The sequence below is a fragment of the Canis aureus genome, chromosome 8 (genome assembly GCF_053574225.1).
Source record: "Canis aureus isolate CA01 chromosome 8, VMU_Caureus_v.1.0, whole genome shotgun sequence".
Lineage (NCBI taxonomy): Eukaryota > Metazoa > Chordata > Mammalia > Carnivora > Canidae > Canis > Canis aureus.
Window position 1 is genome coordinate 28,430,318 of NC_135618.1, and position 12,833 is coordinate 28,443,150.

At 34.4% G+C, this 12,833-nt stretch overlaps 1 protein-coding gene across 1 annotated transcript in view; it reads left to right on the plus strand.

The window, feature by feature from the left end:
• Positions 1–12,833, plus strand: part of SLC30A7 (solute carrier family 30 member 7) — a 91,091-nt gene that overhangs the window by 30,802 nt on the left and 47,456 nt on the right. The window contains exons 6-8 of the mRNA XM_077905620.1: positions 675–818; positions 4,836–4,886; positions 8,815–8,950. Coding sequence (XP_077761746.1) covers positions 675–818; positions 4,836–4,886; positions 8,815–8,950 — 331 coding nt within the window. The remainder of the gene's footprint in view (positions 1–674; positions 819–4,835; positions 4,887–8,814; positions 8,951–12,833) is intronic.

Consider the following 12,833-nt stretch of genomic DNA (forward strand, 5'->3'; position numbering starts at 1 on the left):
GATTTTTGTGAACATTAGTGATGTTTTTGAATTGGGTAGCATCCAGTCTTTTTCTTTGCTTTGGAATAGCTTGTATGTTTCTTTGATGGTTTAGTAGTTGTCAGGTCTGATAGGCACAGAGGATTGATTCTGCATTATTTTGTTGTTGTTTTAAGGATTCTACTGCTATAATGTAATTCTACTGTTCTTTTACCAAATATAGAGGCTTCCCTGCGTCTGCTGCGTCTGCCTCAAAGTGACCATATGCATACATTTTGTTTTATCTTTGATAGTATATGTAATAGTACTTTGCAAAGCTTTTGCTAAGATTTTTGTCCGTGCTCTCCACTGCTTTATCTGCAGTGCCTAGAACAGTGCCTAGAACATGTGTTCCAGATAAGTATTTCCTAATGTGAATGAATAACATTATCTAATCTCTAAATATTTCTTTGTACTTCTCACTTATTTTCATCTCCAGTAAAGTCTGCCACTTCCCTCCATACTTTCATTTCCTTCCCATACTCCATGGTAGGAACTCAGTCAGTTTTAATGAATCTATAACACTTTTTATAAGTAAATCTTTATTTAATTGAATTGCTTTTTGGAGCCAATTCTTTTCACTGATATCAGTATTATTGTAACCATTTATATGATATATTTTTAAATATTTCTTCTTACTTCTACCTACTTTTTAGGCCATGGACACAGTCATTCCCTTTTTAATGGTGTTCTGGATCAGGCCCATGGCCATGGAGATCATTGCCATAGTCATGAATTAAAACATGGTGCTGCACATAGTCATGATCATGCTCATGGACATGGACACTTTCATTCACATGGTGAGTATAGCCGAAATAGTTTCAAATGACAGCCTTTCATATGCAGAAATTTTGTATAGATTACTTTTTTAGTTGAAGTAGTCTCTTGAAAAGGTTTTGTAATCAAAAAGGTTTTGTAATCAACTTCCTTTCTAATGAATCAGATTAAATGGTTCCCAGGGTTAGTTCATTTTTGGTATATAATGAAAATAACTCCGTATAATGCCATAGATATTGCTTTTTTTCAGTGAGTATATTGTACTATGTACCACTATTTTAAATGAGTGTCGGTGAATGAGAATTGCATTTTAGCAAATGAAAATTATAATTTTTAAAGTATGTAGGCCTTTTGTACTACTGATAGGCTTATAAAAATACAATTGAATTGGGTAGCATCCAGTCTTCAGTTTTTCAGTTTTTCACATTTTCATTGTAATTTTTGGTGAGTATCATCTGATACCTCTCTGTTTCCTTAGAAATCTTTGTATGCTGGGGCACTTGAGTGGCTCAGACAGTGGCTAAGTGTTTACCTTCAGCTCAGGTCATGATCCCAGGGTCCTGAGATCAAGCCCCACTTCTCCCTCTCCATCAGTCTCTCCCTGCCGCTTGCTCATGCTCTCTCACTCAAATAAATAAAAATCTAAAAAAAAAAAATCTTTGTATGCTACTTATATATAGCATTGAGTACTACGTCATAAGGTATTTATCAACTTAATATTTTAAAATGATATTTTAAATAATTCATGAAATTTCAATGTATAGCTTAATAAAAGCTGCTTACATACCACAGTCTGATTTATCTTTTAAAAAATTATATGTCTAAGTATTGTCTGTACCTGCCATGTAGAATCCTCAAACTTTTGGTTTGAAAATTGAAAAGGAAAAAAAATAAAATTGAAAAGGGTCTTGGAAATTGAATATTAAGTCCCTAATTTATCAGTCTCTAAAATTTACTAATTTTTGTAACTGTTACACTGATATGTTTTATTTATTTATTACTTTTTGTTTTTACTTTAATTCCAGTATAGTTAACATATAATATTAAATTAGTTTAAGTTGTATACTATAGTGATTCAACAATTGTATACATTATTCAGTGCTCATCAAGATAAGTGGACTTTTAATCCCCTTCTGCTGTTTCATTTATCCTCCCACCCACCTCCCCTCTGGTACCATCAGTTTATTTACTAGTTAAGAGTCTATTTTTTGGTTTGTCTCCTTTTTTTCCCTTTGTTCATTCGTTTCGTTTCTTTTTTTCTTGAAAGAGCAAGTGAGCATGGGCAAGTGGGCAGGGAGAGGCAGAGAGAGAATCTTAAGCAGGCTCCATCACCTGATGGAGCCTGATGAGAGTCTTAACCTCATGACCCTGAGATCATGACCTGAGCTGAAATCAAGAGTCGGATGTTTAATCAACTTGAGCCATCCAGGTGCCCCCATTTGTTTTGTTTCTTAAATTTTTTTCTTAATTAGTGTATGGGTAAATGACACCAGCATAAAAAAGGTTTTGTCAGTAATTCTGTTCCTATTTTCTAGCTTTATGTGTAAGTACTAAGAAATCTTAACTAGAAGAAGTTTTGTTTATAGCAGTTTCAGTCAATTCTTCGAACACCTTCAGAATTACATTCTAGAAATTACATAGTGATCTGTTATAAAAAATTATTTTTGATCTATAAATTGACAGTTTCATTAGCTAATCTTTGTATTGTATTAAAAAACAATTGGAAACCGTGTTGCCTACAAAAGGATTTGTTACCTAGTCAATAGAGTCATTATTTCTGTAACATTACCACCAATATTTGTAATTGACCCCTTGTTTGTTGCCCTAGAATTTTTTTTAGACCTTGAGCAGTGCATCATAGTAAGATTCTAAATAAATGAAAGGTAGCTTTTTTTGGTCAAGGGAAAGAAGGATAAGGGGCAAAGAAGAATTTATGTGACATCAGGGTACATGGAGATCATAGTAACTAGTAAAATGAAACACTAAGCTTCAAACACAAATCTGACTCTGGGGGCGCCTTGATGGCTCAATCCGTTAAGCATCTGCCTCTTGGTTTTTTTTGTCAATTGAGTGTCCCACTCTCGATTTCAGCTTGGGTCATGATCTCAGGGTCATAGGATTGAGCTCCATGTAGGACTCTTCATTCAGTGGGGAGTCTGCTGGAGATTCTCTCTTCCTCTATCCACCCTTCCTCCCTGCACTTTCTCTCTAAAATAAGTAAATAAATTTTTTTTAAAAAGGAGAAGTCTAACATCAAAATCTTCTCTTTTGCTATTATTTTTGCCTTCAGTGTATATTAGCCAATCTGAGGTACAAAAATAATAGGGCCATGATTCCATATTGCCCATAAGAGACATCATAGTCTCACCAGGAAATACGATGAGCTTCTTATTTGTTGAAATGCTGCACCGTCAGTAAAGCTAACTGATTTTTTTGTTTGCTTGGTTTAACTGCACGTATCTTAGTGACTCAAGCAGTAAAAGTTTATATATTGTTCTTGGGTTGATGGGGTAAAAGAGGGTGGCTGCTCTTTCTCATTCAATTCAGGGATCCAGGTTCCTTTTATCTCTGGGATTCTTGAGCTTTGGAATCCTCCACTGAATTCCCTGCATCTGCCTTGAGATAGAGTACATAGAAGATCATGTGGAACATTCTTATTAGCCTAGAAGTAGATTACCTGTGATATTTCTTTGCTTAATACTGTTACATATAACTCAAGGAAGTCTGGGAAATGTAGTTTAGTTTTTACCCAAAGAAGAAGAAGAAATGGGGGATAAACACCTAGCCAGTCTCTACCACAGATAACAAATTTTATGTCTGAAAGGACCTTTCAGATTTTATACATAGGTGAGAGTTATATTATTTTACATATCCATTATTATAGTATAGCAGAATGAACCTTTCCAAATAATTCTGTCAAAAATTATTGTCTTTATCTGGACCTACTACCTACAGACAAAGTCTTGCCTTGATCAGGAGCTGGATTTTTAGAACAGTTAACACTTTTGACAATCAGCATGATTTTTCCCCACCATAGCAGTGCCATATCCAGACAGAAATAATTGTGTAGCCTTAGGCTTTTATGTGTCTTCTGGCATTGTTACAGTCTGTGTCAAAGCTGTAGTAAGGATATGTCAGCTCTTTGGTACCATGGGCCAAGAACCATGACGTCAGGCAAGCTTTCTGCTAGACATATTCAGAAAACTTGTCAGTCTTCCTCATGATCTCAATATTACTGGTCTTTTATATTATTTACCAATGTTTTCTGCTTTGATGCTAAAGTATCTTCAGAGTAAGTATAGAAATTGCAGTATTTTTAAATTTTTCATCATAAAGGCAAAATTAAAAGTATTTTTATCTCTTCTGTTTGAAAAGCTTACCACATCCATCTAAAAACTATGGGAAAGGGATCCCTGGATGGATGGCTCAGCGGTTTAGCTCCTGCCTTCAGCCCAGGGCATGATCCTGGAGTCCCAGGATCAAGTCCCACATCGGGCTCCCTGCATAGAGCCTGCTTCTCCCTCTGCCTCTCTCTGTGTCTCACATGAATAAATAAATAAAATCTTTATAAAAAATAATTAATTAAAAAAAAAAAAAAACTATGGGAAAATACTTGTTTGCCACAGTCCGGTTATCCTGGATGTTGTCCTGGCATCATTTCTTGGACTTCTTGTAACTTTCAACAGTAGATTTGTTTTGTCTGAGTTTTCCAGTTATAAAAGTAGTGTAGCAAACTGTAGTATAAGGTATGTTAGGAATAGTAAAAGGCTTTCACAATGTTTTTAATTTACTGTTTTTTATCAGATTGCTTGATATAATAATTTCCTAAATACTGTGTACCACTGATGCATTTTGAAATTGCCCATGTCTGTCTCCATTAAATTATTATATTAAATTTAAAAAATAATTTTATAAGTCTGATGTGGCTGTATAATCATGCATCCTTCATGATATATTTGAATGAAAATTTCTCTGAATTGCAAAAATTGAATTGGGAATTGAAGATATATTTTAAAATAATTTAACTTAACTCTCTACAGATGGTCCCTCCTTAAAAGAAACAGCTGGACCCAGCAGACAGATTTTACAAGGTATGACAAGCAGTTTGTCTATTTCTCAGTTTTACGAAACAGGTTTCATTGTGTTGAGCTATCTGAAATGTTCCTTTAAGAAAAATACATAACAATATTTGTGTCTTAAAGTATTATCTTTCCTTATGACTTTGTAAATATATACTATTGGATATATTAGCATACATTCTTTTAACTGTCACTTGGCTATTTTCTTATATTTAATAATAAGATTATAATATTTAGAAAGTATACAGCTTACCTATAAATAATACCCATGCCAATGACTATGGTAACACCGTAATAATATATTTGCCTCCATAGGATTACTAAATATTTTTTCCAAGTTCCATATTCAGTATGTATTTATATTGTGGAAAAATTTAGAGGAGAAAGTATATAATGTGTTCAGACCCTTAGAATGTATCACCAGGAGTGAACTCTAATGTAGTTGGACTTTGGATAATAATGACATATCAGTATAATTTATCGCTTGTAACAAATGTACTACTTTGCTAGTAGATTCTGGCAATTTGGAATGTTATGCCCAGGACAGGGGTATATGGGAAATCTCTGTACCTTCTGCTCAGTTTTGCTATGAATGTAAAATTGCCCTGAAAAGTTAACTCTGTTATATTAATATTAGAATATACATAATGCAAAGTGAGACCTTTGTTCTATCCATAGGCATCAGATGATGATGCCTAAACAGGAGCTTACATGTCATGTAAAATGATAATTACAAAATTTTACAAGACAGAGAAAAATCAGTTTTGTCTGTGAACTATGATAGTTTCTTTCTGGGATATGAACCGATCTTTGGCTCTCAATTTCCCTTTAGACTTCATCATTCAAAGTTTCCTAATTCCCAGCACCTCACCTTCCTCCTTTTATTAACTTTTGACTTCAATCTGACTTTCTCAGTAGCTTGTGATCCAAACTCTACTCTGCCTATTTTTTTCCACTATTTCTTGATATAGCTCTTGTTTCCCCACCGCCACCCCCACCCCACCACCACTTTGAATGTGCTCCTCCATACTGAGGAGTTTATTTCCGGAGGCTTAAATGTGTCTTCCAGTCACTAGTCTTCCGTTTGCAAAATATATAGATATGGTTCAGAACAGCATTTGCTGAAATAGCTTGTAATCATGCATATGTAATGCATCTATATCCAATGCTATAAATTAGCCTTGATAATATGAGTTTATTTTTAGTTTTGGAAATCATTACAAGTTGAGGGAAGGGTGGTTAGATTTGCCTTCCTAATTATCTTTTATACAAGCTGTTAGGAAAATTACTTTATATTTTCTGAGTATCCATTAGTTTATGGTGGCTGCAGCTCAGTAGATAGCTCAAGGATGGGAAAACTGTCTGGCATTTAAAGTTTCCACGCAGATACTCGTACGTGAAAACTGAGTTAACTGAATTTTTCAGTTATTTGCAGCATCTTCAGTATGACTTCTGGCTAGAATGTTTTTGGCGGTATCCTACCCAGTCTTCTAAGGCTTTCAACTTGTATGTAAGTTAAGCATATTAGTTTAGACCTCTGTCTTTACTGACTTTTCTTCTTGAAACAGTTACTAGAAAGTAAGAAGGGCTTAGGTAATTATTGATACTTGCTAATAAAGCCAGCTTTCAGGTGGGCATATAAGATGTAGTCAGGGACTTTTCAGTTAAAGAAGAATCAAGAACAAAAAATTTTTTCTTTTTCCTTTCAGTATTTAGAGCTGTTTTCATGCCTGATTCTACTAAAACAGTGACTAAAGAGTATATAGGCTTAAAATCACTTGTCACTTAAGAGTTTTGAAGCTTAGGTACCTTCAATCCACTTTGATGGGCATTTTTCTTCAGTTTTATTTTTTTCTTAACTTTTCAGTTTTTTTTTTCATTTTATTTTTTTTTCAGTTTTATTTTTTAAACTTAATGTGGTCTCAGCACTTGTTAGTCTGTTTAATTCTTTGCTATTTGAAATACCATAGAAGAAGAGTTTTTTTCTGAGTATGCTTTGGCATAATATTTTTGTTAACAGGAAACAGAGCCATTTGCTTTTTGAAGAATAGTTATAAAGGTCAATAATCTATATGAATGAAAAAGTATATCAGGTACTGCAGGATGAATTATATTTGGTATAATACTTGATATAAAATTACACAGTAGTAGATGAAGTGAAGCATATTTTCCTAGAGCACATTAAGATTTTATTGGACCCAGTAATAGTCTGTTTTTAAATTATTAGAAAGTGTTTTCAAGTTTTAGTAAATCTGTGTTTTATGCCTAAATAATAAATGGTTTGTCTTTAATTGTCCAGAGAATAATGAAGAAGTAGAATAAATATAAAGTAGACATAAGCTTTTTACACATTTCTTTTCAGATAGAGTAAATGCTATTTTTAAGTGTCTTCTTTTTAGTAACATGGTTTAAGTTTCACAGACATTGTTTTGCTATACAGTAAATTTTACCTATTAGAAATATAAATGTTGAATAATTTATTGCCTTAGTTAAGTCTTTTTAAGAAATAATATATTTTAAACTTCTTGATATTTTTTAATGGTTTTTCCAGTCAATTATTAAATAGTTAATATTTAATGGGTTCTGATTCTAATCCTACTTCTGACCACAACTAGGATTCTATGCCCAATTCCAGAGGGGGAGTGAAAAATGTACTTTCATACCAGCAATCGATTCTCTGATACCTGGAGGTCAGAGGAGCCTGGGACTGAAATTTCCAACCTCCTAATCAGATGATTGGTTCTCCTAGAAGCTAGCCCCCATCCTTAGATGGGTCCAGAAGTATATTAACATTAACAAGAGACACCTGTTACTTAGGAAGTTCCAAAGATTTCCCAGAAACAAGGGTGAAGACCAAATACGTATTTCTTTTTATAAATCATAATATCACAATGGTATAGCTAGGTTTCAAGACAGAGTATCAGTATCCTACGAATTTAATATTTATATTTACTTTAAAATATTCAGATCTCTTTTCTTCCATATCAGATTCAAGCTTAGTGTATAATTTAGGTAACAAAACCTTCAGGATAATTAATAAGTATATCAAGATTTATAGAGTTACGGTCCATAGGAAATTTAGTCTCAAGCAGTAATAATTTTAATTACCAGCAGAGGGCTCTGTATGTACATGTATTTGTAGTTATAAACTGTTTCTTGAACAATTCTTTCAACCTAATTCAGTTTTACTTCTAAATCATTAATTAACTTATGGACTCTTAACCAGAGATGAATGTGCTTAAAATCAACTTACTTTTGTACTTCCTCATTTATGTTATATTAAAATATTAAGGATCATTAAGAACAGCTGTAATTTATGAATCAGATATTTTAACCCCTGGTGATTTGAAAAAGGAAAGATTATTTCAGGGCACCGGTGGCTCAGTGGTCAGGTGTCTGCCTTTGGCTAAGGTTGTGATCCCGGGGTCCTGGGATTGAGTCCCACATTGGGTTTCCTGCAGGAAGCTTGCTTCTCCCTCTGCCTGTGTCTCTGCCTCTCTCTGTGTGTCTCTCATGAATAAGTAAATGAAATCTTTGAAAAAAAAAAAAGATTATTTCAATTCCCAGAAGTACTATTATTTCATTACTAAACACTAAACAATGCATCTACATTCTTCCCAATTTTTGGATTGGTATTTAGTTTTTTATGGATAAAATCAGGAATATAGTTCTAAGATGAGACACCTGGGTGGCTCAGCGGTTGAGCATCTGCCTTCAGCTCAGGGCGTGATCCTGGAGTCCTGGGATCCAGTTCCACATCGGGTTCCCTGTGAGGAGCCTGCTTCTCCCTCTGCCTGTGTCTCTGCCTTCTCTCTGTGTCTCTCATGAATAAATAAATAATCTTTTTTTTTTTTTAAAAAGGAATATGGTTCTAAGAAATAGTTATATTTTTCATTGATCAAAAGATACTATTTTAATTCTGATTATGCTTTGTTTCCAGGTGTATTTTTACACATTCTGGCAGATACACTTGGGAGTATTGGTGTAATTGCCTCTGCCATCATGATGCAAAATTTTGGTCTGATGATAGCAGATCCTATTTGTTCAATCCTGATAGCCATGCTCATAGTTGTAAGGTAAGGGTTATATGTTACTTTCAGGTATTAAAATGAAAGGTGAGAAATGTGCTACTTAAATTACAGATCTTCAGTACGAATTATGATTGTATTGACTTTCCTTTTGCCTTTAACAAATTCCTATGTAGATTATTTCTCTTTTCATCTTCCTATATATTTCTTGCCTAGGTTTTGATGTTCCTTTTGGTATTTAGCAATTAAACTTTTGAGTTTCTAACTCAAATTAGGATTTTTTTTTTAAATTAGGATTTTTTTGAATCCAACATTCTATCTTTAGAACACTGATAATAAAAAATGTATTAACTATAGTTAGAATCTTATTCTGTATCTTACACTATCAAATGCAAAATAATTTTAAAGTTTCTTCTACAACTATTTGATTTAGAAAGTTACATTATCATTGCAGAAGTCTTATAAAAATGCTTTTTGAGGGGATCCCTGGGTGGCGCAGCGGTTTAGCGCCTGCCTTTGGCCCAGGGCGCGATCCTGGAGACCCGGGATCGAATCCCACGTCGGGCTCCCGGTGCATGGAGCCTGCTTCTCCCTCTGCCTGTGTCTCTGCCTCTCTCTCTCTCTCTCTCTCTCTCTCTCTCTCGCTCTCTGATGACTATCATAAATAAATAAGTTAATTAAAAAATTTAAAAAAAAAATGCTTTTTGAGGTATATAAATATCTGTCTCCCTAATCTAGGTTTATAAAATTTTGATGAATGAGTTATCTCTTAGTTTATCTCTATTGTGCTAATGTGTATATAAAGTGTGTGTTTGTATAAATTCTCAATAAATACTTGCTGAATTAGATGGCATAGTATCTCAAGTTTATCACACTCTGAGATACATTTTATTATTGGTTTAATTTTTATCAGAATAATGGAATAATGTGTGTCTTTCACAGTCTCAAATTATTTAATATATAAATTATATATACATATGTCTTGATTTGACTGTCTTTGTTTTATTTATCCATAATAATTTTACAGTCAATAAAATTTGCTTTCTAATAATAACTAGAGGGCAGACTATGAGGATTTTTTAGGTTATGCTTGAATAGGATACACTTAATTTGATGGAATTATAATCTTATAAATTAGTCATAAATATAGATTTTGAAGTTCTTGCCCTTAAAAAGATACACACTTTAAACATGGAGATTATTTTTTAAGTTTCTTCAAATTATTTGTATTAGGAAGCAACTCTGCTATGTAAAAGTCCTTTATAAAGTTTGGAACTTTCTTCATCTTTGGAAATCTTTTTTTTTTTTTCTTTTGAGAACATACAAGTGGTGGAGAGAGGGAGAATTTTTTTTTTAAGATTTATTTATTAGAGAGCACAAGCAGGGGGAGGGGCAGAGGGAGAGGAAGAAGCAGACACCCCACTGAGCAGGGAGCTGGATGGGGGGCTCTACCTCAGGACCCCATGGTCATGACCTAAGCCAAAGACAGTTGCTTAACCAACTAAGTTACCCAGGAGCCCCTTCCAGGTCTTCTTTTATAGGGTAAGCCATCATTGGTGCATCATTGTCACCTGTCTATAGTTCACATTAGGGTTCCCTCTTGGTATCATACATTGGAGTGTGCATTGTTCACTCAGGCAACCCCATCTTTGGAAATTTTAACTATGCTTCCTTGAAAGTTCAGTTTACATGTCACATAATTTTATGAAGCTTAACTCCTGATAGATTTGGTAACTTCTATACCTCTCTATTTGCATATTTAATGTTCATTTTATTTTGTATTATAATATAGTTTTAGTTGCTTCTAATACTTAGAGGTGGATCTTCCTAATGGTTTTTTTAAAAATTACTATACTAATTCTATCTATTGTTGCTTGGAAGAGATTGGCTTCTCTGTCTCTCTCTAGACTCTTCTACACCCTGTGGCCACAGTGATCTTTTAAATGAAGATTATGGTACAGGAAACATTATCTTGCTTTAAGTTCTTTAGTGGCACTTTCTTACCCTCAGGAAAAGTCTAAGCTCAATGGGGTGTTATGATGTTACCCATTTATTTCTCGGTCTCTCTCTTGCCCTTCTCAATTTATATTCTCTCCAGCCATGTTAAATTACTTTCAGTTTCCTGAAAATATGTAATGAGCTGTCAGGACTCTGGGATTTTTTTTTTTTTTTTAAGATTTTATTTATTTATGAGAGACAGAGAGAGAGAGAGAGAGAGAGAGAGAGGCAGAGACACAGGCAGAGGGAGAAGCAGGCTCCATGCAGGGAACCTGACGTGGGATTCGATCCCGGGTCTCTAGGATCAGGCCCCGGGCTGAAGGCGGAGCTAAACCACTGAGCCACCAGGGCTGCCCAGGACTCTGGGCTTTGATCACTTTTCCTTTCCCCAAAATACTCATCCTGAGTGCCTGTCTCTCTCCTTCCACAAGTATGTCCATTGTAACTGCTCATCCTTCAGATCAGATTTCAGTTTTAACAGCACTTCCTTTAGGAAGCATTTCCTGATTGTCCACCTCTCAGGATGGGTTAAATATACCTATAGCACTTTTTACTATTCCTTTCATGGCATTTACTTACCAAATTAAAATAGTTTGTTTATTCTCTCTTAAGCTCCATGAGGGTAAATTGTTTTTTCATTGTTGTAAAGTCAACACCAGACTCCATCAGGCAAAAAGTTTGTATATTTTGGATTTGAAGCAAAATAAATTCATGTTTTTTTCAACCTTGGAAGAATTATTTTCTCTGTTCCCAAATAGGGAATTCTTACTTAGTTCTATTCCCATTCAGTTAGTCCATAAATATGAATAAATAAAAAAAATACATGTACCAACTTTTTTACTGAAATAGAACATGTTTAAAAACTGCACAAATCATTTTCAACAAATATTTATTAAATAGGCCCTCTCATCAGAGTAGTGATACAATACTGCTTTAATCTTACATTATAATAGGAGAGAGAGAGACAGCAAACAAATTAATAAACTACACAAATATCAAGTAGTTATTTGTAGTGTACAGAGAATGAAGCTAGGATGATAGTGATTAGGTTGCTACTTTAGATTGAGAGATAAGAGAAGTCTTCTGAAGAGGGGGCATTTAAACTGAGATTTGAAGGTCACAAGAGAGCCTGTCAGAGGAAGAGTATTCTGTAAGGAACAGCAAGTATAAAAGTCCTGTAGGGAAAACAATGTTGGCCAATATGGTGGAAGTGGAAGGAGTAAGATTAGAGTGGATTGAGTGAGATAAACTCGGAGAGACAGGTCTGGGGAAATGAGCCAGGGTTAGGAGTTTGGGTTTTATTTTAATTGCAGTGGAAACCATGAGGAAGTGACATTATTTAATTGGTATTTTTAAAAATTACTTTGGCTGATGTGTAGATAATGGACTATAAGGGGCAAGAGTACAAAAAGAGCAGCTAGAAAGCTATTAGAGTTGATGAATGAGAGGCCATGATGGCTTGGTCTGAGGTAGTCATCTAGGAGCTGGAGAGATACAGATAAAGTTAGAAAATGCTTTGGGCTTAAACCTAATAAATATTTGCTTATGGATATAAACTTTAGGTCAGGGTTGAGTGAAAGAGAGGAATCAAGGATAATTTCTAGAGTTTTTACATGAGCAATATAGTAAAGGAAAGTGTCCTTATGAAAGGAAAGACTAGGGGAAGAAAAAGGTTTCTTTTTGAAGGACACTGCAGATCAAAGGTCTGTTTTGGGTATGACTAAGTTCGAGATCTCATGAGACGTTTGTATAGAGATCTCATGTAGGCAGGGATGTACAAATGTGGAATTCTTGGGAGAACTCAGCTGAAGAGGAAGAATTGGAAGTGGTATACACATAGATTTAAAGCCATGGAGTGGCATTTATTTGGCATGAATCACCTCTTCCATTTTCCTGGAAAACATCCTTCTTTTCTGTAGAACCCAGTTTAGCT